At 39.3% G+C, this 25,356-nt stretch overlaps 1 protein-coding gene across 3 annotated transcripts in view; it reads left to right on the top strand.

Moving 5' to 3' along the window:
- The first annotated feature begins 709 nt into the window (after positions 1-709).
- The window catches only part of ube2e3 (ubiquitin-conjugating enzyme E2E 3 (UBC4/5 homolog, yeast)), a 160,304-nt gene continuing 135,657 nt past the window's right edge, over positions 710-25,356 (top strand). Inside the window, exons 1-3 of one of the 3 annotated variants that reach the window (XM_072261770.1) lie at positions 710-1,017; positions 1,708-1,933; positions 2,392-2,442. In XM_072261770.1, the coding sequence (XP_072117871.1) occupies positions 1,749-1,933; positions 2,392-2,442 (236 nt within the window). In that variant the 5' untranslated portion in view covers positions 710-1,017; positions 1,708-1,748. Of the gene's footprint in view, positions 1,018-1,197; positions 1,519-1,707; positions 1,934-2,391; positions 2,443-25,356 lie in introns of those variants that run through there. The other 2 variants (XM_072261769.1, XM_072261768.1) reach the window with 2 other exon arrangements.

Raw genomic sequence — 25,356 nt, 5'->3', positions numbered from 1 at the left:
GCCCTCAATGTCTGCAAGAGACATCGAACTCACTTGCCCAAGGTTGTTTAATTGCGGGGTTTCCTTATGTTGAAGATTTATTTGGACGTGGGCCAGGGTAAAGGTGTTAACTCCGTTTATGTTTCGCCCAACAAGTTAGATTAAGAAAAACTTTCGTATAACTTTTCTTTATATACATGCATTTCAAACTCGTGGGTCAAAGTCAGTGACCACAGGCGTCGGAGAATTTTAACCCAGAAACCAGGTACTGCATTTATTACACACAATTAACGGCTAAGAAAAGGCTCACCTCCGTTCTTTAATATCTCATATCTCCACCGAGTTAACTTAGGGAGAACAAGATTTGCTTGTAAAGGGACTGCAAAAGAGATCAATAATAATAAAGCGTTTGTTTTCTGGCATCGACCCCTTTCTGAATCATACTAAAGTCCACGACATGTTATAGCCCTGGCTGGTTCAGGAACGTCGCCTTTCTGTCTTGGAGGAAGACGGTCTCATTTTTTAAAAACAACATTTAAAATCACAGGATGAGGCAGTAGACCAGCTGAGTCTTCAAGTTGGTACGAATGCAGGCGTCACCTCCCGCTCCAGACCAGCTCACGTGCTCTCCCGGCCGTTACCGGTCGCCGCGCGCTCCCCTCTCTCCCGTGCCCGGGGCGCGCGCGGCACATCTCCCGCTACTGCTCAGCCCGCGCGTGCGCGGCAGCGTGCACTTAGTGCTGCTGACTCGGCGCGATCCTTGCGCCGGCGGCGGGAGGCGAATTAAACAGCCGAGCGTGTCTGAGGAGAAATTGAGCTCGGTTTCGGAATCAAATGATTCAGACCGTGGGCTCCTGACACTTTTTCTAAATTTCCTTTCTCCCTGTTTCCCTCCACTTGGATTATTCCCCCTCCCCTATACACAGATTTTTTTTCGCTAAAGGAAGCCGTATTTGTTTTAAAAGCCCTCTCTTGAACATCGGCTGCCCACCCGTCATTTCGGCCACAGGCCTCGGGCTCGGATCACTCTCATAAAAGGTAAGGAGGAAGTTGGCCGTCAGTTTTTTGTTTCCCCCTCCTTCCAAAAGGTAGAGCATTCGGTCGGGAAACTTGATAAATTCCTCCTCATTGTTCCAGCGGTTGTTGAGTGAGCCGAGTTCATGCATCAGTGGCTGAGACCACGCTGATTGGAGCGCCCCTCGTTATTTTAAAATACATCCTTAAAGAAAAATAGTCACCCAAACCGGACGCACATCTCCCAACCTGACCTGCTTTAGACATTCCGCCCTTAACTGCTCCATTCTTAGTCCTGACTTCTCACCCCCGCCCCCTCCCCCTCCCTCTCCCTTTAAATGACCGTCAAGATCTTTGTAATGTTAAAATCCCGAGCAGTGCCACCTTACACAACAAAACCTCGTTATACAGCAGAGAGATTTCTCTCTCCACTTCTTCCCCATCCAAAAACAAAGACAACTTGATCTTTTTTTGCTGAGGATATACTTTATATTCCTTAAATTATGCTTCTAATTTCTGTCGATGGTATGTAAATTCAATGCAAAGTGTGTTTTTATATCCTTTGGTGGGAAGGGGGGCGGGGAGCGAAAGAGAGAAAAAGCCAACGTTGCTGTCTGGTTGTCCGATCTGTGACCACAAGCACTGCTTGTTGATGTCCATGCGACTAGATACTTCTAAATAGTATTTGGGCGACTTATTCCTTCTCTTTGGCAGGTGTGCTAATATCTGTGGGTTCTTTTGACGCTAAAGGTAAAATGTCCAGCGACAGACAGAGGTCTGATGACGAGAGTCCGAGTACGAGCAGTGGGAGCTCGGATGCCGACCAGCGTGACAACCCGCAGGAAGAGAGGAAAGAGCCATCCTCACAGCAACAGCCGAAAAAGAAAGACCCCAAGGTATCCAGCAAAACAACGGCAAAACTCTCCACCAGCGCTAAAAGGTAAGTACGGCCCTTTCTTCATTTTTTTAAAACTATTTTTCCGCTTGAGTACCGGCATCTTGCCAATTCTGGTTGCACTCCCATAAAGTCCTTATCGAATAGGTCAATATAAACACTTCTCTCATCATTTGCATATAAGCTCGAAAAGAGAATAATATGGGGTATTCCGATCTTTACTGGTTTAGAACAGCCTTATTTGAATCGCTTATGTACTCTTCTACCTTTTTTAGTCAAAATTACATACATAGTCAAGCGACAAATAGTGGAAATTTATGAAAACTTGTCCTGTTATGGGATTTGAGTATAACGTTGCTGAGAACAAAGAGGAAGCAGCCATGTTTTCCACTTTGGTTGGGTGAGCTGCTGAGAAAAGGATGGTGATAGAGGGCACTGTAATCGTTCTTTTACATCTGAATGCAACACAGTATTTTGTACTGAATATCTCCATCAATTTTCAGAATTCAAAAGGAACTGGCTGAAATCACACTAGATCCGCCCCCGAACTGCAGGTAAGTGAGGCTGATCAGTTAGCAGGTTGCAATATGTGATTTTGGTTATATTACAGAGATACAATTAAAGTGAGTGTTATGTGAGTGGATACATGTAGATTGTAGCTTTCTGGACAAACGCAGGCAATTGTATGCAATTTGTACCTTAAGGGTATGTGATAAAATGTAAACTGAGCAATTGTTATTGGCATTTGTCACAGTAAATGATGGATTTATTTGAAAACTTGAAAGCATGCCAACATTTCACACAAGATTTATTAAGTTTTTTGATAGGTACTTTGGTGTTGCTGTGTTAATGTTAGTTTTCTATCATTTGGAAAATAGTGTGAGAATAAGTTGCATTTGGGGGCAAGTTGATAGCAAAGAATTAGCTGAGTATGATTTGTGATGTTGGAGTTTAGCATTTTTGATTCCTGTGGAACAGCACTTTTAATATTCTTAACATAAAGCTTGCTTTTAAATTGAAATGGTAAATCTTCAAGTTTTACTTGTTCAGTAACCAGGGTTTATTGATTAAATGCTGTCAGTAGTCAAATTAGTAATGTTTTACCAGAAAGCTTATTTCTTTGTGGAAGAGAAGATAACCATATTGGGATTCTAAAAGGAATTGAGATCTGTGCACATAAATTGAAATGTGTAAAAATAATACTTTACGCTTTATTGAAAATCTTATTTTTTAGGAGTTAGATTTTTTAATTTAATGATACACTGTGGTGTAGGTCCTTCTGGCCCTTCAAGCCACACCACCCCAGCAATCCCAAAACCCTGATTAAACCTAACCTTATCATGGGCAAATTTACAATGATGAATTTACCTACCCAGTACACCTTCGGACTGTGGGAGGAAACTGGAGCACCTGGGAAAAACCCATGCATTCTACGGGGAGGACATACAGAGACTCCTTTTAGAATGGTGCCAGAATTGAACTCCGGAACACCCTGAGCTGTAAGATTATTGCGCTAACCACTACGCTACTGATTTTCTGAAAGTAGTATGCTTAAAACCCCATTTCTGTGCTGTATTACCCTGTAACTTAATCAATGTGTCTGGACAAATAGTATGTATTTTATTTTAAAAGATGGTAAATCAGTCAGGAGTATGGAAATCAAGTTTACATGGAGTCTTTATCAAAGGAAATGGCTTTGATTTAAACATTGAGTTGAAATATAACTTCTAGTCACAGTAAACTTTAAAGTTTGTAATTTGAAATTTGGTGACATTCGTATAAACAGACAACTCTACAGTATAATATATTTCATACGTTTAAGATGGAGAATTTTACTAAAGGTCTTGAGCATTTTGTTAATTGGCTTTTTATTCAGATTACTTAATTTTAACTTGGAGTCTCTCAAGTCTTAAAATATAACTATAAATTTAAGGTGTTCTCATGTTTGTCAAATCTCATAGTTGAAATAGTACCTTTTGCGAGACTTGGGTTTTTGTATTACTTTAACAAAATCCAAGCAAATGGTACTGTTGTTCATTAATTATTGTCATGTTTGTTTCTTGATTTGGGCTGGTAAATGGCCATTGAAAAATGCATTACTTCTAATGACCACAACTATAATACACTCCAAAGCATAAAAACTTAAAATGGAATTAAAATGTAAATGATATTAAATGACAAATGAGATGATAAGTTCTTTATATATTTTTCTAAAAACTTTAAAGTTTCCTCTGGCGTATAGTACATGATCTTTTCTGCATTTGTCTTGGAAAATTAGTTATTGATTTTGTGGTAAATTAAGTCTATTGTTAGCAGTGTGTTTCAAAGTGCCAGTTTTTAGTTGCTTAAATCAGGTTTGTTGTTATTTGTTGTTGTAATTTGGGATTATGTATCACTTCAATGTATAAAAATAACTTTAGTCACTGCTCAGGAGTGCATTTGGATAGATTGGTTAAACAAAACAACCAGAGAGGTGACCAAAAGCCAAGTTAGTATTTTAGAGGACCGTGACACAGAGCAAATTTGTGAGTGAATTCCAGTGCATGCAGGCAATTTTAGTTGAATCCAATATCACCAATGGGGTAGTAGAAGTAGATGATTGTGCAAAATGTGAATATTGGAATGGTTTGAGTAACCTGGGAAGAGACAAAACCATTTAGGAATTTGAATACATTGATAAGAATGTTGCAGGAGTTGGTGAAATGGAATGTAAGCGCAGTGGTTTTAGGGAATTCGAGCTGGGGGGGGAGTAGGATTTGGGCAGCAAAAACTATATTGGAGAGGTATAAATGTTATATATTTTGGAGTTGACAACTTGTTCAAAGAATTGAGAGAAGAATGAAATGTTGGCTGGAACAGAAGTGACTAGGTTACTTTCTGGAAGTAATACTGAGATCAGCTGGTTTTATATTTAAAAAGAAGAAAAATACATAATTGTGGCAGCCTTTTTCAAGTAGGTCCCTTGCAAGTGTACTGAAGAAACGTATTTAATGAGGAAGAAAGCTTTATGGAAACAGTCATTTTTGTTTCAAGAATTTCTTTTGTAGGGAGAAAGGGTTTTATTGGGCTGCTAACATTCCTGGGCCATTCTAACTTTTCACCAAAATTTTCTATTGGAATGAAGTTGGTGTAAGCAAGTAGGGCAGTTTTGCATTTCACTCCCTAAGGTTTGTGCACATTTTCTATGTTTTCTGATACTTTGATCTGAGTACATAAAGAATATCTGCTTCATGGTATAATAAAAAGGTTTATAGCAATAATTTTCATGTCATGGTGTCATCATGTAGACTCCTGAAAAGTCTGTAATAACAGTCAAATATTGCTGACAGTATTCTTTGTAAAGTGTCGCTCTTTTAAGCTTTATATGAAATCGAAAGGAACATGGTTGATCTGCATTTTCCCAATCCTGGTTAACCTTTTAAAAATTATAGAAATGCTATTCCTATATTGTGCTCCATGCTTGCACCACTTTTCGAGTAAATTCATATTAGTAGTCAAGGAACTACTAAGGTTCTGAGGTTTTCTTTTGTTGAAAAATGTATAATTTGATAAAATTAAGTAGTTTTAGTTTGCATTTGGGAAATTATTTTATGTGAGTATTAAGAACATTGCAAACAGACTTTGTATTACAATATACAATTGCAAAAAGGATCTCTTGTTTAACCTGCAATTTTGTAATATGACTTTTATATTCATTCAAGGGATGTGGGCTTTGAAAGTCAAGCCAGCATTTAATTGTCCATTTCTAGTTGTCATTGAGAAGGTGGTTGTGGGTTGCCACCTTGAAATTGTGTAATCTTCTGTGTGTATTCCATAATGCTGTTAGGGAGATAGTTCCAGGATTTTGACCCAGTGATGGTGAAGGAATGGTGAAATATTTCCAAGAGAATGGTGTGTGGTTTGGAGGTTACCTCCCAGTTGGTGGTGTTCTGATGCTTTTGCTGCCCTTGCTCTTCATGGGTTGGGAAGGTGCTTCTAAGGAGTCATGGTGAGTTGCTGCAGTGCAGTGGTAGTACAAAGTGATGCTACTGTGCGTAAGTGGTGGAGTGAGTGGTTGTGGATGAGGTATCCCTCAAGCGGCTGCGATGTCCTTAATGGTGTCGAGCTTTTTGAATGTTATTGAAGCTGTTATCCAGACAATTGTTATTGAATGTTATCTAGGCAAGTGGATGTGCATGTGGCTATTCCATTTCAGTTTCTGATCAATAGTAATCACCAGAACATTGATAGTGTGAGATTCAACAATGGTAATGCCATTGAATGTCAGAAGCTGCTGGATCTTATCTTGTTTATTGTCATACATCTTTTCCTCAACTATGTGAAAGGCCAGTGCAAATATGTTGTAGTTATGGTGGAGAGTTCTTTTTAAAGAAAATTGCTATGCATATGTCTCAATGGAACTGGTAATATTTGTAAACACTTGATATTACTAGAACTGGGTTGCAATACTGGTATATTAGGCCGGTGTTAATGAATTGGTGAATTTTGGGGGTTTAGCATTTTGGATATGTTGTCAAAGACAGATTTTTAAGTCATAGAACATTACAACTTACAATATAACTTTAAAATCTGGTATATAATTACATGCCAAACTACTTAAGATTTGAGAACTGCAGTCTCAAGGATCCCCCTGTACCTGTGCTTTATCAGCAATAAGACATGCTCTCTAATCCAGGTAGCATATTAATAAATCTTCTCTGCACCCTCTATGGAGCTTCAGCATCCTCCATGAGGCAACCAGAACTGAACATAATACTCCAGGTGTGGTGTTGCCAGAGTTTTGTAGAGCTGCAACATAACCTTGCAGGACCTGAATCAGTTCCCCAACTAATGAAGGCCAACAGCCATACTCCTCCTTAAACACCCTATCAACTTGCATGTCAACCTTGAGGGATCTATGGACTAGGCCCCCAAGGTTCCTCTGTTTCTCCACACTGCAAAGAATCCTGTCATTATCTTTGTACTCTGCCTTCAGGTTCAGTCTTCCAAAGTGTATCACTTCACACTTAACCTGGTTTGAGCTCCATCTGTCACTTCTCAGCCCAGCTCGGCACCCTATCAATATTCATTGTAACCTACAACAACCTCCTACATTATCCACTTAACCACCAACCTCTGTGTCGTTTGTAAACTTAATAACCAATCTTTCCATTTGCTTATCTAAGCCATTTATGAAAATTACTAGGAGCAGAGGTCGGAGAACACTGCAAGTTCTGGACCTCCAGGCAGAATTGGCTCCATCTAATACCATCCTCTGCCATTTGTTGGCAAGCCAATTCCGAATCCACACAGCCAAGTTCCCTTGATCCCATACCTCCTAACTTCCTCATGTAAAATTACCATTGCTATCTGGTCAAGGGGTCCTTGCTAATGCAAATTCCTTTCAGATAAATATTCTTCACATTTTAATTGTACAGTGAAACCCCATTATAATGCAGTTGTTTGGGTCCATAAAATGTCATTGTGAAAAAAGCTAGGTTGCGCTAAATCAGGGTGGTTGTTACTGTAGAAATCAAAACAAAATTTTAGTAAAGCTTTTTAATACACAAAACAACAAATAAAAAATTCAAGAATATCAGCAATCATTATTTACAGTTTATTTCTTAAAAAAGTGATTGAGTGTTCCTTGCTTGAACGTAGCATGTTGCTGGCTGCGAGCGAAATCTAGAATGCTTCTCAGTTGGAGGTTTTTTATGTGGTCCACCTCCTGGGTCTCCAGCCAGTGGAGGCTAGCCTTGAGGTGTTCAATGACTTCAGACACTTTTGGGGGTGGGGGTGGAAGCGCTTCATTATCATCTTGTGGCTCGAGAACTGGTGCACCTGCCTCCGCTGGTGCTATAGTTACATTATGAATGATCTCCGCGTCCGTCAGGTGATCATTTGTTGGGCATTCGTCGTCGGCAGAGTACCACTGGTGTAGCTCTTCTTTGTTCCATTCAGACAGCTTCTTTGCCTCATGCACATCTTCCTCTGTGAAGCCGTACAAATCTGGCTCGTCATCATCATCTTCCGTGGTGGATTGACGTGATGAAAAGGCTGGCCCCAGACTCTTCTCCCAGCATTTCTGTACACATGACGAGCTGACTGCTGCTCAGGTCTTCCCACCTAAGTGGCAAACTTCCTTCACGCTCAGGCTTTCCAGATAGTCTTCAAGCACTGTTGAGTTGTCTACAATTCTATGAATTAATTCCTGCCTGTAATTCTGCTTGAACATGGAGATGATTCCCTGATCTAGGGGCTGGATCTGGATGTAGTGTTCTTCGGGAGGTAAGAAACTCGGATCTTTCCGTCACGGCTTACTAGGTTGGCAGCTGGCAGATGTGCGGGACAGTTGTCAAGCAAAGGAAGAGCTATCGGTTCTAGCTTTTGCTTACGCAAATGAGCGTGGACGGCAGGGACAAAAGTTTCTCCTTTGATCTGTTTGTCAAACTTCTTGGCTTGAGCTTTGAGAATAGGACCAGAAATTGGAAGGCCTTCTGAGCGAGCTTGAGCGAACCACTTGTACAGGGAGTCATCGAGGCTGACATCTTTGCCTGTCTTCAGCGTTTGGCTTTTAGTCCTGCTTCTTCAACTTTGCGAAGCAATGCGCATAACTTTTCTTTGTGAGATTTCCATCCACGAAGTGTTGATTCCGGTGTCCCGAGGTCTCGTGCAACTTGAGTTTGACTTTTAGCCTTGATTGCGTCAAGTGTGTGAAGCTTATCTATCACAGAAAAAGATTTTCTTTTTCTCGCAGTTTGTTCCATTTTGAGCAAAAAATGGTCCAATGACTCTCACAAAATGCTGGTGGAATGCAGCAGGCCAGGCAACATCTGGTCCAGACCCTTCCTCAGGACTAATGCAAAAAAAGAGATAGTGAGAAATTTGAAAGTGAGAGGGGGAGGGAGAGACCCGAAATGATAGGAGAAGACAGGAGGGGGAGGGATGAAGCCAAGAGCTGGGAAGTTGATTGGCAAAAGGGATACAAGGCTGGAGAAGGGGGAGTATGGATTGACATGGACATGGACTCCTGAGTGGTGATAATTGGAGTTGAATATTGTGCATTCATCTGGGTTTCTATTAAGTTATGGAATGTTAGTGTTCATTTTTAAGTAAGTTTAATTTAGTTTGTGTTGTTGTATGTGGATAACTGGGGTACTGCTCAGTACAAAGATTGTTGTTTAGATCTACGAATTTGTCCAGAAATGTATTGAAATTGGAGTAAATCATATTTGCGACCGTTTCTGATGTTAACCATTCTATTTGGGAATTTTGACTGTGCTGTCGTGGTTGGAAATCACCGTGGACATTATAGTGCAAATTTGGCATCAGGGGTATGTGTCATTGCTTGTACGTTTGTATTATGAGGCTTTTGCAGGGGAATTTGAATCATGTTTTCCAGAGGGTGTCTGTTGTGAGTTGCTCTCAGGAAAACACAGTGGTAAATTACATGCAGGTACTGGTAAGTAAATGAGTTGGCTAAATTCTGGGTAGTGGCATACATTACAACGTATTTGACCTCATGTTTTTGCTTTTGTCTTATTCTTTCCTCCTCTTCCCACCTCCACCTGCCACTTCTGATCATTCTTTTGCTGCTGCTGATTCTAGTCCCCTTCTCTGTTTACCCACACTGACAAACCGCGCAATTAATGTTGGCCTCTCGAATCTTCCTTCCACCCCCTTGCCACAGTTAATGACAGTCTTCGGTGTTTTTCTCAACCATTTGTTTGCAATTAATGACCCACTGACAAAGCTGCTCCAGAAGAACCAAAGCTTGTTATCAGTGTGATCCAAAATGGCACTTGCTGCAAATTCTTGCTGATATCTCTACCACTGCCAACGAAGGATTTGAACAAAGCCAACTTGGAGAAGATGTTGAATATGAAAGCATACGTCAATGTTTGCAGGTTTTTTTTGCATTTAGGGTGAAATGCATACGTCAATGTTTGCAGGTTTTTTTTGCATTTAGGGTGCTTTGGATTTCTAAGCAATTATATCTTCCCCTTTCTTTACTGCTTTCCTTTTCCCCCGTGTTTTGCCAGCTTACGTGCATAATTTTTATGTACAATTTTTTATCTATTCCTCTCCTCTTGGTCAGCCGTGAGTTTTCTCTTAGTTTCACTTGCAACCACTTAGTTTTCCCATTCTCATTTTTGATGGGTTTGCTCTCTGCTTGCTTTTCTTCTGTGTAATCTCGTGCATACTGAAAGATCAAAGTCATTGAACTAGGTCAGGCCATATTTAATTTGGCTACCTGAAGGAATCATTACCTTCTGAGCAATGAAATCTGTTATCTCTACACTGAATGAATATTCCTAGTTTAAGACAATGAAACGTGCTATTAGATATTACTATCGGAGGAAATATCAACTCCACATCTATGTTGTCAGACACCTTAAACTTCATACATCTCACTGTTTCAGCCCACATTAGAGTTTAACCATGTCCCCTCAAATGACACTAATGAAATTCCAGCAACAAATCAGCTGAACAACTTGCTTCTTTGTCCCTCACAGCTATATCCTTGGGTAAAGAGACCAGACCATAGCAATGTATTTTGTATCTGGTTTCTTGTAGTTGGAGCAAGCTATTGTACTCAAATAATCTTTCAATAAAAGTCAAGTACAATTTGCCTTCCTAAACTCTTGTTGAACTATGGAACAATAATTTGTTTATAAGCAACATAAAGTAAATCTAATCAATGACTCTTTCAATCACTGTATATATTTTAAAATTCTCTGCCTTACTATTTTTACTTCAAAGTGTTTCCTAGTTTGTATTCATTCTGCCTACTTTGTGTTCATGTCCTTTCACTTTACCTGTAGCCTTTTCAGAGAAGACTCAGAAAGGGTTACAATTCAAATGAATGAAGGCATGAATGCTTAAAGCAAAGCTGCTGGAATTGCAGAATCGAACATTTAGGTTAAAGGAGAAGTGACGGGATATTTATAGGACTGAAATGGTGGAGTTGACCCCCACCCACGGAGAAATTTAAAAACATGGGTGATAATTTTAAATTGAAGGACTGCGCAATTGTAGACTTGCAAGGTCAGAATGTTGAATGAATGGGTCAGAATAACATGGGTGCAATAAATTTTTTGGTTATTATTTGTCAACAGCAATAGAAGCAAACAGAATTGCTAACTAAGAGAATATTGGAAGAATCATTTCTGGAGATAAAGTGTGTGCCTAGAAATTTGAGCAGCAGATGAATTGAGCTAAGGTTGGGGGCAGTTAAAACCATATTTATATAAAGGAGGGTGGAGTTAGGTAACTCAGTAAGTGATGTAATTGGGTACGGATTGCCAATGGTCTGATTTAGACTGACCTGTAGATAGATGGTTGGATGACATTGTGGTTTGTTAACAAGATATTAGATAAGTGCCTTCAGTGGCCCAGACTTGAGGGAAGGGTCAAGAGAGTTAGAGCTATTATGTCATGTTGAACAAAAATAAATTCACCTTATTAATTCTTGGTGTAACATGTGTTCTTATTTGAAGATCATTTCACTTCATTTATACCTTCATTATAGACATTGTAAATCTGTATCTGATGAACATTTTATTGGGAGTATACAAAAGCATTTGGAGTAATTTATGAGAATCAAGGCAGTCAGTGCAGTGAACTTGCTGTAAAATGGTTTATGGTAAATCACATTTAACAATGAAAAGTCTTAGTACAGTGCATCTATATGATTACAGTAGATCGGGTGCTTTCACAGAATTGTCTACCTAGTAAATAATAGAGCCATTTGTATAGTGCTGCATATTTTCCCAGATTCTGCAACAAGACTTCGGAATTTTCTTCAGTGTCAAATCTTAAATTGTGATTAATTATGACAGCATTGTGGTTTTAATTTTTACTGTTGAATAATGTTGAAAAATATGGGTGGTTTCTTAATGTATCAGAGAAAGCGTTTGGGGTGCATTAGAGGATTAAAAAAGCAGTGGGTGATGGAGTGGTGGGCATGTTGAGGAGGGAAGTGGCTTGACTGAATTAACAAAACAAACTGAGACCCAGCCTCATCAAATTGTTTAAGTCTGGAATAAGCTGGTTTGTTTTTTTCACCAGTGTCTCTTTTGGAGGCAGAGGAAGGCAGGAAAAGAGAGGGGAGGGTGATGCAACCTGCTCTCTTCTTTCTTCCTTGTTTTTCACTCTTTTGGTCCCTTGATCCTTTCGACTTTTTCCCTTTCCTTGCCCTACACATACTTGCATGGGAACAAAAGAAATAGGAGCAGTAGGAGGATATCTGGACCGTCCAGCCTACTCCACTATTCAATTATAAGTGGCCATTCTGGCTGTGGATTCAGTTCCATCTACCTGCCTTTTGCCTTTAACCCTTAATTCTACTATGAAAAATTCTATCTAACTGTCTTAAATATGTGTATGAGGTACCCTCTACTGCTTCCCTGGACAGAGAATTCTACAAAGTCATTATTGTCTGGGAAAAGCAGTGTGTTCTAAACATACTTCTCCAAATCTTGAAGCTAAATCTCCTAGTTCCTACCAGTGGAAACAGCTTTCCTGACCCCTTCTCATTCATCCCATTTATAATCCTATGTGTTTCTATGAGATCCCTTCCTCATTTCCATGTGTTCCAGAGAGTATTGTCCATGACGACTCAATCTCTCTCCATCTCTCCAATCAACCTAGTGACCCTCATCTGTATCACCTCTAAAGCCAGTATATCCTTTCTCCTGTAAGGAGATCAGAACTGCACATTGTATTCTGTGTGTAGCCTCATCAGTACTCTGTACAGTTGCAACATAAACATCCTGCTCTTAAATTCGTCCCCTTAACAATGAAGGCAATTTACTTTCTTGATAACCTGTCACACCTGCAAAGCAGTATTTTGCAATTCATGCACAAGCACTCTCAAGTCCCTCTGCACAACGGCGTGTTGTAATCCTTCACCATTTAAGTAATAACATGCTCTTCTATTTTTACTTTCAAAGTGGATGACCTTGCATTTACCAACTTGTGGTTGTACGCCATCTGTAAGACCCTTTTCCACTCACTATACCTATCCATATCTCTCTGCACTCTCCACATCCTCCGCAGAATTTGCTTTTCTATTCAATTTAGTGTCATTAACCCGCTTAGATACACTACACTTGGTCCCATTTTCCAAGTCATTAATATATGTTGTGAACTATTATGGGTCCAGTTCCAACCCCTGTGGCATTGCACTCACCGTTGGTTGCCAACCAGAGAAACACATTTATCCAACTCTCTGCCTTCTGTTGGTTAAGCAAATCCCTGTCTATCTGAAGTTCAAAGTATGTCTGTCATCATATACTACTGAGATTAATTTTCTTGTGGGCATTCACGGTTAACAGAAAATAGTACTGAGTCAAGACAACAGCCAGTGTGGTGAAGTCTGACAAGATGCGAAATGTGTGGATCAGGGAATATGAAGAATTGTACAAAATCATGGTGCAAGCTGTGATTATGTTCTTCACTGTGGAAGAACATTGCAGATTATTTTTAATAGATGCCTGTGCTAAGGATGGTGATGCAGGAAACATACTTGACATTTCAGCCACCTAGTTCCTGTGCAGTACTCTCATATTGAGCATGGCTTTTACAGAGAGATGTGCAAATTTGGTGATTGGATGTGTAGCATGCTTTTATTCCATATCATCCATAATCATACTGTGAGTCTGATTGACCTGGCTAGTTAATGCTAATTATAGTACTTTTTTTTTGAATACAGATATCTACAAGACTTCATAGTGTTATTAGAGAAAAAAGACAACCATTCCAAAAGTCTAGAATGGATTTTAACAAATACTGAAAGGCAATAATTAAGCCTTCCTTAACATTCAGTTAACTGTAATGTTTTTGGTATCATAAGAATGTATTTAATAATTTGATTTGGGGTTTAATTGAATTGGTATGCCCGAGGAGTGATCAAGAAGTTGCTTTATCTTAAAGATTTTTATACTCTATTTGTTAAAATAAAATTAAATGTTTCAGTTAGCTTTAACTCTTTCTCTTGGTGAATTTCTAAGCATTCGGGAAATTTTAAAAAAAGCAGCAATTCACTGAATTTTAAATTTCATTAAATATTTTCTATTTTTCACATTACTTAGAATTGAAAACTTAATGGTTACTTCAGTGATACCTTGCTTAGTGCTCATGATGCATTCCCGGGATTGACTGTTCTGAAGGAATTGGAGCTAAATGAGTTTATAAGCTAAAATGTATATTACATTTGTATGTGAGTCATTGACTCCATTCTTTGTGTTATGTATCCAGTGTACGAACTATTGACAGCACTGCTATGCTGGGATAAAACAGGAAATGATGGAAATACTTCGGAAGTCTGCCAGCCTCTATAGAAAAAGAAGTCTGGTTAACATTTCAAGTGCCAGATTCTTAGTTAGAAGTCAGAAAAAAAGTGATTTTACAGGACCGGAGAAAGCAGGCGTAGGATGAGGGAATATCTCTAATCAGGTAAAACCAAATTAGTTAAAGTTGCAGCTAAAATGAGATCTTACTACTTTTTGTTATATGCTGCTAATAACCTGACTGTGGAACATGCTCAGCAAGCCTGACCATCCTAAAGCCTTACAAGTAGCAATACAGAACACAAAGCAGTATAATTCAGTTATTGCAGCCACAGGGGAGAGATGGACAGGCAAATAAGAGGAAAGCGGCTCTCTTTCTTTGAAGTCAATTATTTGGTGTTTATCCTGCCCTCTATCACTAGCCCATGCAGCTATCCTCTCCATACTGACTGACCCGATTTGTTGCTAGGGGAATACTTGTGGAGAGTAGTGATACACATAAGTTGTTGGTACAGCAGTGCGGAAAGCGTGAGTTCTCACCGTATCCCTGGCTGGCAGTACACAACGTGAAGCTTGATCATTTAAGTACAGTACTGTACAAAAGTCTTAGCCACATGTTAAAAAGAATCTGTAAAGTGACAAAGCTTTAAAAATAATATTAAAAGTTTTTAAATATCAAAAAACTACTATAAAGAACAGTAAATAGTAAAAAAAAACTAAATCAAATCAAGGTGACAACCCTTTGCCTTTAAAACTACATCAATTCTCTTGGGTACGCTGTCATGCAGCTTTGTAAGAAAGTTGGCTGGTAGATTGTTCCAAGCATCTTGCAGAAGTTACCACAGTTCTTCTGCATACTCTGCCTGTCTCGCTTGCTCTGTCTGTCCAGGTAATCCCAGACAGCTGCTTTTTTTTGTTGCGTGTGCTTACGTGCGTGCGAGTCTGTGCGTCTGTGTGTCCGTGATGATGTATTTTTCATGGCTTTTACAAGGTGCGGAGCAAGAGAGAGAGAGACTGTGTGGCGCACCACTTCTCACACAGACATTTTCCCAGTATTTTCCCTTTATTTTACGTGGTCGAGTTGCATTCTTGACACTCAACCCGGCATGGAAGGAAAGTGTACTCGGGGGCGGACCTGACTAGTTTCGAACCCGGGAACCTCTGCTCCCAGGTCTGGCGCCGATGTCGTTGCGCCACCAGCCGGCCCATCCCAGACAGCTTCAATGTAGAGGAGTGTACTTGGGTCCCAGTGGTTTCTATGAATTCAGAGCTGACAGCATTGTTGGACTTTTTCTGACTCAGAAGGGATATCAATTTGATTTATCTCTCGTCTGCTTCATTCAGTTTCTGTGGCTGACCACTGTGTTTCTTGTCTTCAATGTTGCCCGTTTCTTTGTGCTTCTTCATAAGGTTTTGGATAGCACATGTTGAAACTCCTGTCTGCCATACTATTTCTGCTTGGGTGAGAAATTGCTGATGCAGGATGACCACCTTGTGTCTTGTTACTATGCTCACTCTTACCATGATGTAAGAATTGAAGATTTGAAAGTTAAACTGTCAAATCTGCCACACCCTCATATTTAGTTTAGTTGTTCTTTGCCCAGTTTGATTCCTCCTACACCGGTTACCATTTCAGTTAATCAACTTTGTTCATTCAACTCATTATGCCATTGATCATAAGCACGTGTTTGTTAACTTTTTTTAATCATGCAGTGGGCTACATATCTACAAATTAAGTTTTTAGTGAAAAGTGGTCTGTTAAGATGTTAGTTTCTTTAATGAAATACTAAAATTTCCCTAACATTAGATTTTCTGGAAATTTAAATTTAAATTTTCTCTTTTCTACTGACAAGCTAATGCAGATGAAAAAATATAAACACCTAAAGCAAAAATTGTACTGAAAAAAAAACTAGGGTGCCTAAGACTTTTGCACCACACTGTATATTAAATATCAAATATATGGTGCCCTATATCAGAGTTCATATTGTCAGACCATGAGTGCTATAACAAATCACTATTCTGTGGAGGACAAGTGCAGTATTGTTTATTTGGGATATCGTCAAAATCTGTTGGGTCATTCAGGGAAAGAATTCTGGCATTTTTACCTGATCTGACTGCTGTGTGATGACTGAAAATCATTAACTCACTTGATTTTTTTAATTGTCCTCCGGGAAAATTGCACCTTGTAGTGGTTAGGGATTGAATTCTCAGCTGATAATATCCTCTTTATTTTTTTAGTTACATTGGAGAGCAGTGTATCAGTTACAATGATTTGACTGAATTGCACTCAATTTGCATTTTTGCTTCTATTCCTATATTCTTGATTTGTTAAGAGGATGATAGTGAGGCTTAGTTCTCATGAGTATAATGAAGAAAATGTGAGAGCAACTTCTGGAGTATGCAGATCTGCAGACGCTGCAAATCCGAGCAACACACATGCTTGAGGAACTCGATAGGCCAGGCAGCATCAATGGAAAAAAAGTGCAGTTGACATTTCAGCCCGAAGCGTCGACAGTACTTTCTTCCGTAGGTACTGCCTGGCCTGCTGCATTTTGTCTGGAGTATGCATGTGTGTTCAAATTTGGAATTTGTTTTTCTTTCTTTATTCAATAGGGAATAACTTTCGTTTTTCTTTTTGGAAGTGTTAGTAGTGAATTGATGAACTTATAAGCTATCCTGTCTATATAAAAACAAGCCCTGAGGATGCTGCAGTGTGAATGAGATTTATTTGAATTTTGTGGCATGCCAAGCCATAAACACCTGCTTCACATTTTCCTTGGTTGAAGTAAAATAATTTTTTTGTTTGGTATTAAATTCTATGTTAACTTATTTCATGTCTCTTGGAGTTGTGTTTTGGGTTTTAAATCTTGTATATATTTAAATATTTTCTGTAATATCTTTAAAATGTTTGTTTAAAATTGTTCAGATGAGCTATTTTGAGAATATATCTGTGATTTGATAGTTTCATCTATTTGATGCTAGCTTTGCTGTTGGGTTATTAACATAAGAATATAAGAAAATTGGAGCAGTAGTAGGCTACTGAATTCATACAACCTGCCTGACTGTTCAGTATGATCATGGCTGAGCTACATCATTTTCTGTTTTGTGATTGTGGCCATGGTTTCCATGATCTTTCAAAGATGTATCTATTTCTTCTTTAAAAATGCCTTTTAAACCAAACCTCACAACTTCTGGAGCAGACATTTTTCGAGATTCATCACCTTCTGCGAGAAATTCCAAAGTACCTCACTTTTAAAAGACCTGCAGTTGGAAACCTCCAGACATTTACTTCCCTATGCCCATCTATGATCTAGTATGTTTTGATCACCCCTCAGTCTTTTAATATCTGAAGTGTGTGGTCTAATTTCTTCAGCCAGTCATGATGAGAAAACCCTCCCTTACCAGGACTTAGCCAGATGAATATCTTGGACTGCATCTAATGCCATTATATTCTTTTTCAAAAATTGTGCGCAGTACTCTGATAGTTGCCTTACTAATCCGTATCCCCCACATAATTGTAACTTCCCTTTTTCTAAATTCCATATGCCATTTGCCTTCCAAACCACTTGGTGCATCTGCCTGATAACTGCTTATGCTATGTGCACAAGCACACCCATATTCTGAAACATTTCACTAATCTGCCTTTGGATTCCTTTCAGCAGTGCATGATTTCACACTTTCCCCATGAAACTCCATTTGCCAAATTTTCATCCCCTTGATCAACTTGCTATCTATACAGCATAATTTTCCATCCATTTTATCATCAAAGACAAACTGTCAAACTACCTTATTGTTGACAAATACTCAGTGGCACAATTAAAGGGGAAATCCATGCCAAGGTGATCACTCTGTGTTTTCCTGGGCAGTTTCTTTGCATTTCTAGCAGCGTGCAATTATCTATATCTTGGGATTGTTTTTTCACTTGAGCATTGTAATGGTGATGAAACAAATATTTGGTAATTTTGATCCATGAAGAAGCTATGCCAGTTGGGCATAAGCTCTGATTTTCATGATGTAAGCGTTCATTATGTATCCACCCAGTTGTGGAGAATAGCCTGTCAGCAATTTACTCTTGTGTATGCTGTTCTATTGAGAATGGGTTCTTTGCCGATTCAGTTTAAAATAAATTACTGACTTGCTGCAAGGAGGTTGACCAGCTGAAGATGTGAAAAATCATTGTGCGCAGTATTCGTTGTATGATTCCTTGCATCAAACATTAAGCAGGTAAAGTGAATTTGGTTACAACTCAAACCTTAGGATGATATTGAAGTGGAAACAGGGTGACAGCTTTGGATCAAGAGCAATGCCGGGTCACTTTACTATATTCACTGTAGCACAGTGGTTAGCACCCTGCTATTACGGCTTGGGAAATTTTGAAATTCAGTTCCAGCGCTGCCTGTAAGGGGTTTGTACATTCTCATCGTTACTTTGGGGTTTCCTCTGGGTGCTTCGGTTTCCTTCCACAGTCCAAAGATATACTGGTTAATTTTCATTGTAAGTTGTCCTGTGATTAGGGTAGTATTTTTTTTAAAAAATGTGGGTTGCTGGGCAGTGCAGTTCATTGGGCTGGAAGGGTGAGTTGCGCACTGTACCTCTATAAACTATTCATTTAAAACAAAATTTAAGCTTTGTTTTGCCTGAGCATCAATATGCACATAGGAACTTACATATATAAGACTGAGAGAAAAATGCTTACATTTTTAATTTGACATGCCAAAAGTCTCAATAATATTAAAAAAAATACAGAACATAATACAGAGGATAGAAAAAAAAGAAAAATGAAACAGCTGTTGAAAATCAAAAAGTGGTCCTTCTTTATGTTCTCAGATCTTGTTATAATAACAAGAAAGATGACAATTGGATGATAACCTTTGTGTTTTAAGTACGCCAGTAGAAGTCTGCTGGGCTGAGATTTGTTCAGAAGCACTATGAGCAGAGATGTTGGTGACATTGTATTTATTTGTCTACTTGTGTTTGCAAAAATAAATTATCTTTAAGCTGTGGAATTTGTACTGAAGTAACTGGATTTGTCTGTGCAGACGAGTCAACTGGGCTCAGCAGTCATTTAGAATGTCAAGATGATGTACTTAATTTAACTTTATCCAATTTTATTGTGCCATTATTATTTATAGCATTTTTCAAAGGTATATTAATCTGCTGAGAATGACATCCAGCAGTTGCCACTTAAATGGGCTTGCGCTTTGAGTTAGCATTCTGCATTTTTCCAGTATATGATAGCTTTGCCAGCGGGAGGGAAAAATTTGGACATATTTACTTATTTCTAAGCAAGCTGAATGCATCTCCTTTAATAGTTAACAAATAATTAAATGTTGGGTAACACTGTTGTATTACCAGAACAAAAGAGAAGCTGATTGTATCTGGTCACTAGTGACCTTTTTGTTTCTTCTACTGTTTTGATTAATGAAATGGTCAAATACAGTGATTTTGGTGCCCTGTCTGAATGACAATTTTATTTACGAAGTATTGTAGAAATTTTTTCATGGTCAACTTTTTATTGGTATACACTAGGAATTACTTGTCTTATTGGCACTTGTCTTGCTGCATTTTAAAGAGTCGGGTTTAATATCACTGGCATATGTTGTGAAATTTGTTTTGTGGTCTTGGGTCTTAAACGTAGGTTATCAGGACAACACTTAACAATGATTAAATTGCTGCAGGAAGTTGTACACTTTTTAATGTAGAAATTGGTGTCTGAATTGTAATAAGCAAAATACTTTGGTTCATGGAACAAGGTAAGATATCAGGATCTGGAAAAATTGTACTCTGCAAATACCATTTAAATTGTGGTAGGGCATTTGTTCAGGATATGGCTTTGAGGTGAGACTTTCTTGATATTTTCTTGTACATGTGTTCATTGATCACACTGCCATATCAGTAATAATTCACCTAATGCTGTGAAAGGGGATAGGTTGTCACTGAGTAGTTTAATTAAAGGCTCTTTGTCACACTTAGCTAATTATGTAAGCATTGAAAGTAAGAGGCTAAAATTGAAGTTCGCAAACTTGGGCAAGTGTGATAAAGTGAAAGGAAATAAACAGTGGCATTGCAGGAGAATAGCCAACACCAGGATATGCAGTAAAAATCAATGATAAGCAGCCATTTTTTATCTGACAAAAGGGTGGACAGTGTTTCCTTTTGGCATTAATAAAATAAGGACCAACACTTGCTACAAATGAAAATCCATGCTGATTCTGCAAATGGGATGAAGTAGGATAGGTTATCTTTTTAAGAAGCTGATAGGATATTTCCAAAATTAGTGTAACCCTGGGTTTTTTTTACACAGACCGTGTGCTGCTCTTGGCTGAGCTTCGAAGTTTCAGTGGGCTCTATGATGTGGGTTTCCTGATAATCTTTTGGCATTGAGCACCTTCTGAAGGATTTACCATTGGTGTGTTGTTATTGTTAGACCATCATGTGAACAGTAAATTTTGACAGGGGTTGAAGATGTTTTAGTTTATGATCTTAACAATATTTTAATATATTTACAGAAATTTAATTCAAGCCTGGGGCTTAACACATGGGTTTAAAGTAGAAGCCAATATGGTGCAAGTTTGAAAATTTTTTTTTGTTGTAAATAGCTGGAATTTTTTTCATGACTTGCAGGAAATGATGGTTTTTGGGGTCAGAGATGTTCTGCAGTTGCTGTCTTTAAAAAAAAACCACCATTAAGCGTTATTCAGTTGGCCTTTCTGTCCCTTGTGACATGAGTTGGGGTTGACCATTGATGTTGCGTCTCACCTGTCTACGTGATATATGGAGGACAAGCCTGTGCCCATGTGTCAAGCTGCCTCTCTCCATGATGCAGCTGATGAACCCAAAGGAACAGCAGAGACTGATACAGTTTGGTACCCCTGGTGTTGCAGGAGTTGCCTGTCAGTGTTGAACTCAATGCAGGACTACCTTAGGGACTCATCTCTAGGTTTTTTCCTCTGGTTTTAATCCCGAAGACTTTTTTTCATGAGTGGGTATAACAGCAAGGCAGTGGAGGTTTGAAATCAAGAGCTTTCCTTCTAGATGAGCTGCTGACCTTCGCTCATGAGCCCCATCTGTCGATACGACTGGATTTAAGGCACCAGTAACCTGCGTTTACCCCTTCTCCTGTCAGTGGAAATGGTTCCACTGGGCTTAGTAGTTAAGCGACAAGCGAAGCCAGGAGATAGACTTGGTTGTCAGAGGCAACTTAAAACGCTCACCATTGGGAAGCAGATAATAGTGTGAGCTTATCCCAGTTATCACGTGGCTATAACTAAGGTTGTTATAAGCAAAGAGGTCCTGAAAAGAGAATTGAGAGAGCTAGGCTGAGAATCTGGTGTAGGGGGCAGGGCTTCAGATTCTTCGATCATTGCGGTCTCGTCTGGGAGAGGTATGACCAGTTCAAAAGTGACGGGTTGCACCTAAACCTGAGCATGACCAATATTCTCACAGGCAGGTTTGCTTGAGCTATTGGGGAACAGTTTAAACTAATTTGACGGGGTGGAGGGGGTGGGAACCAAAGTGAAGGGACTCAGGATAGGACGGATGGTTAAAAAAAAAGCAAAGATATTGTGCAGTCAGACTGTCAGGAAGGGCAAGCAGATGATAGGACAAAATTGCAGCCAGCAGTGAATTAGAGATGCAGAATCGAAAAGGACAACAAATACAGTATTTAAAGTGTTATATCTCAATGCATGGAGTATAAGAAATAAAGTGAATGATCTTGTTGCACTATTATAGATTGTCAGTTATGATGTTGTGACCATCACTGAATCGTGGCTGAAGGATGGTTGTAGTTGGGAGCTGAATGTCCAAGGTTACACTTTGCATTGGAGGAATAGGAAGGTAGACAGAGGGGGTGGCGTGGCTCTGCTGGTAAAGAATGGCATCAAATCAGTAGAAAGATGTGACATAGGATTAGAAAATTTGGAATCCTTATGGATTGAGTTAAAAAACTGTAAGGGTAAAAAGACCCTTACAGTTGTATACAAGGCCTCCCAACAGTAGCTGGGATGTGGACTACAGATTATAATGGAAAATAGAAAAGGTGTATCAAAAGGGCAATGCTGTGATGGTTATGGGAGATTTCAGCATGGTCATAGTCATACTTTATTGATCCTGGGGGAAATTGGTTTTCGTTACAGTTGCACCATAAATAATAAATAGTAATAGAACCATAAATAGTTAAATAGTAATATGTAAATTATGCCAGTAAATTATGAAATAAGTCCAGGACCAGCCAATTGGCTCAGGGTGTCTGACCCTCCAAGGGAGGAGTTGTAAAGTTTGATGGCCACAGGCAGGAATGACTTCCTATGACGCTCTGTGCTGCATCTCGGTGGAATGAGTCTTTGGCTGAATGTACTCCTGTGCCCACCCAGTACATCATGTAGTGGATGGGAGACATTGACCAAGATGGCATGCAACTTAGACAGTATCCTCTTTTCACACACCACCGTGAGAGAGTCCAGTTCCATCCCTACAACATCACTGGCCTTACGAATGAGTTTGTTGATTCTGTTGGTGTCTGCTACCCTCAGCCTGCTGCCCCAGCACACAACAGCAAACATGATCGCACTGGCCACCACAGGCTCGTAGAACATCCTCAGCATCAGGTCAGTTGGGGAAATTAGGTTGGTAATAGATCACAAGAGAGTGAATTTGAATGCCAATAAGCCTTGTTGAATGGCTTTTCAGAGCAGTTTGTCATTGATCCTACTTGGGGATCAGCTATACTGGATTGAGTGTTATGTGATTAGTGAGCTTAGGGTAAAAGAACTCTCAGGAGGTAGTGATCACAATGTGATTGACTTCAACTTGAAATTTGATTGGGAGAAAGTAAAGTCTGATATAGCAGTATTTCAGTGGAGTAAAGGAAATTACAGTTGAGGCTAGGTCATTGGGTGTATTGAAGGCAGAGCTCGATAGATTCTTGATTGGATGCAGCATCAAAGGTTAATGAGAGAAGACCAGGGAGTGGGGGTGAGGAGGGGAAAAAAGGATCAGCCATAACTGAGTGGCGGAGCAGACTCGATGAACCAAATGGTCTTGTGGTCTTAAGGAAGTTGCAGCATTAATAGTTTATAAAATTGATGTTCATGTAAATTCATTGTTTTTCTGAATCACATTATTGAAAACTGTAACAGGGTACCTAGTGGAAAAGCCTCGATTAACGGACAACAGTTTAATCAGTGTGCAATGATTTTTGCACACTGTTGTCTTCGACAAACTTCTATAGATATGTGGTGGAGAGTATATTAACTAGGTGCATCACGGCCTATTATGGAAATACCAATGCCTTTGAACAGAAGAATTCTACAAAAGATAGTGGATTACGCCCTAGTCCATCCATCACGGGTAAAACCTACCCACATTTGAGCACATCTATATGAAGTGTTACAGGAAAGCAGAATCCGTCATCAGGGACCCCCATCACCCACGTCATGCTCTCTACTTGGCTGCTGCTATTGGGAAGAAGGTACAAGAGCTCAGCGTTTGCACCTCCAGGTTCATGAACAGTTATTATCTCTCGACCATCAGGCTGTTGAACCAAAGGGGATAACTTCATTCAACTTCACTTGCCCCACCATTGACATGTTCATGCAACCTGTGGATTTACTTACAAGGACTTTTTATCTTATGTTGGTCAGAGTGCTGGCACATGACAGAGAATGACCTTGCTATGGTATCATCATTCCATAAGATTCTGGAAGATCCTCCATATTTTCTGGAGAAGAAAGTTCGCCAACCACTCCCTACTCCTTCAGTGTCACCAAGAGTCACAGTCATCATGAGGAAATCTTGGAGGTGGATTGGGCATGCGATGAAGAGAGAGGCCGACTCCGTCATCAAGGCAGTGCTTTATTGGATCCCTGAAGGGTGGAGGAAATGCGGGAGACCAAAGACAACATGACGCTGTACCATAGAGGCAGAAATGAGGACCCTGAACTATACCAGTGGCACAATAGAGAAGATGGCCACGAAGAGATAAAGAAGGACGAGCTTCATTGCTGGCCTAAGTTCGACTGACGTAACAGGCAGTAACTATCTCATCTCATGTTCTTGATATTTATTAATTATTATTTAATTTTTTTGCTTTTGTGCAGTTTTGCCTTTTTCACAATTGTTGAATGCCAAGTTGATGCAGTCTTTCATTGATTCTATTATGGTTATTATTCTAAGGTTGTAAATGGCGACATATATGTACTTGAATAATAAATTTATTTTGAACTTTATTTGTGGAGTCATTTGGTTTTAAAGTTTATTGGTGAACGCAGACCTTTTCTGCTATGTTTACAGATAAAAATTGTGTGTGTTTGTGCTCTTTGTACTAATCTGCTGAGCCTTACAAAATTTAGATTTTGTGAGAGGCTAGTGGGGCCAAAAATGTTTTGATGTTGAGCTATGTTTGTTTCTTACCAAATGTTTCATTTTTCAAGAGTGGCTCTTTTATAATTTTGTCTGACAAGCATAAACAATTTCTGGCCACCCCAGGCAAGAATAGTGTTCTAAAAACATATTTCTTGCTGCTTGCTAGACTTGGTCATCTCATGTTGTTAAAATAGGTGAGAGTTTATTGATAGTGGGGTAATCATTGTATTTTTTGAGATGACTGGTATGGTCAGTCTTCAGTAGTTAAATAATTGGTTATTATTTTGCACATGAGCCTGCTTCATGATGTGGCATTGTGGCAGCAAAGTCGTCTGAATTGAATTGACTTTATTTCTCACGTCATTCACATACATAAGGAATAAAAATCTTTCTGTTACACCTCCATTTAAATGTGCAATCCAAGTAATTTATAATAAATAGAAAAGTCAGTGTAACATATAAATGCACTCAAATCAGCGTGAGTTAATCAGTCTGATGGCCTGATGGAAGGAGCTATCCCGGAGCCTGTTGGTCCTGGCTTTTATGCTGTGGTACCGTTTCCCAGATAGAAGCAGCTGGAATAGATTGTGGTTGGGGTGATTCGGATCCCTGATGATCCTTTGGGCCCTTTTTTCACACCCGTCTTTGGAAATATCCTGAATCATGGGAAGTTCACAATTACAGATGTGCTAGGCTGTCCGCACTACCCTCTGAAGAATCCTGTGATTAAGGGAGGTACAGTTCCCATACCAGGTAATGATGCAGCCAGTTAGGATGCTCTCAATTGTGCCCCTGTATAAACGTCTTAGGATTTGGGGGCCCTTACCAAAC

Source organism: Mobula birostris, chromosome 6 (assembly GCF_030028105.1).
Source record: "Mobula birostris isolate sMobBir1 chromosome 6, sMobBir1.hap1, whole genome shotgun sequence".
Taxonomy (NCBI): domain Eukaryota; kingdom Metazoa; phylum Chordata; class Chondrichthyes; order Myliobatiformes; family Myliobatidae; genus Mobula; species Mobula birostris.
This window is presented reverse-complemented; position numbering and strand designations above follow the sequence as displayed.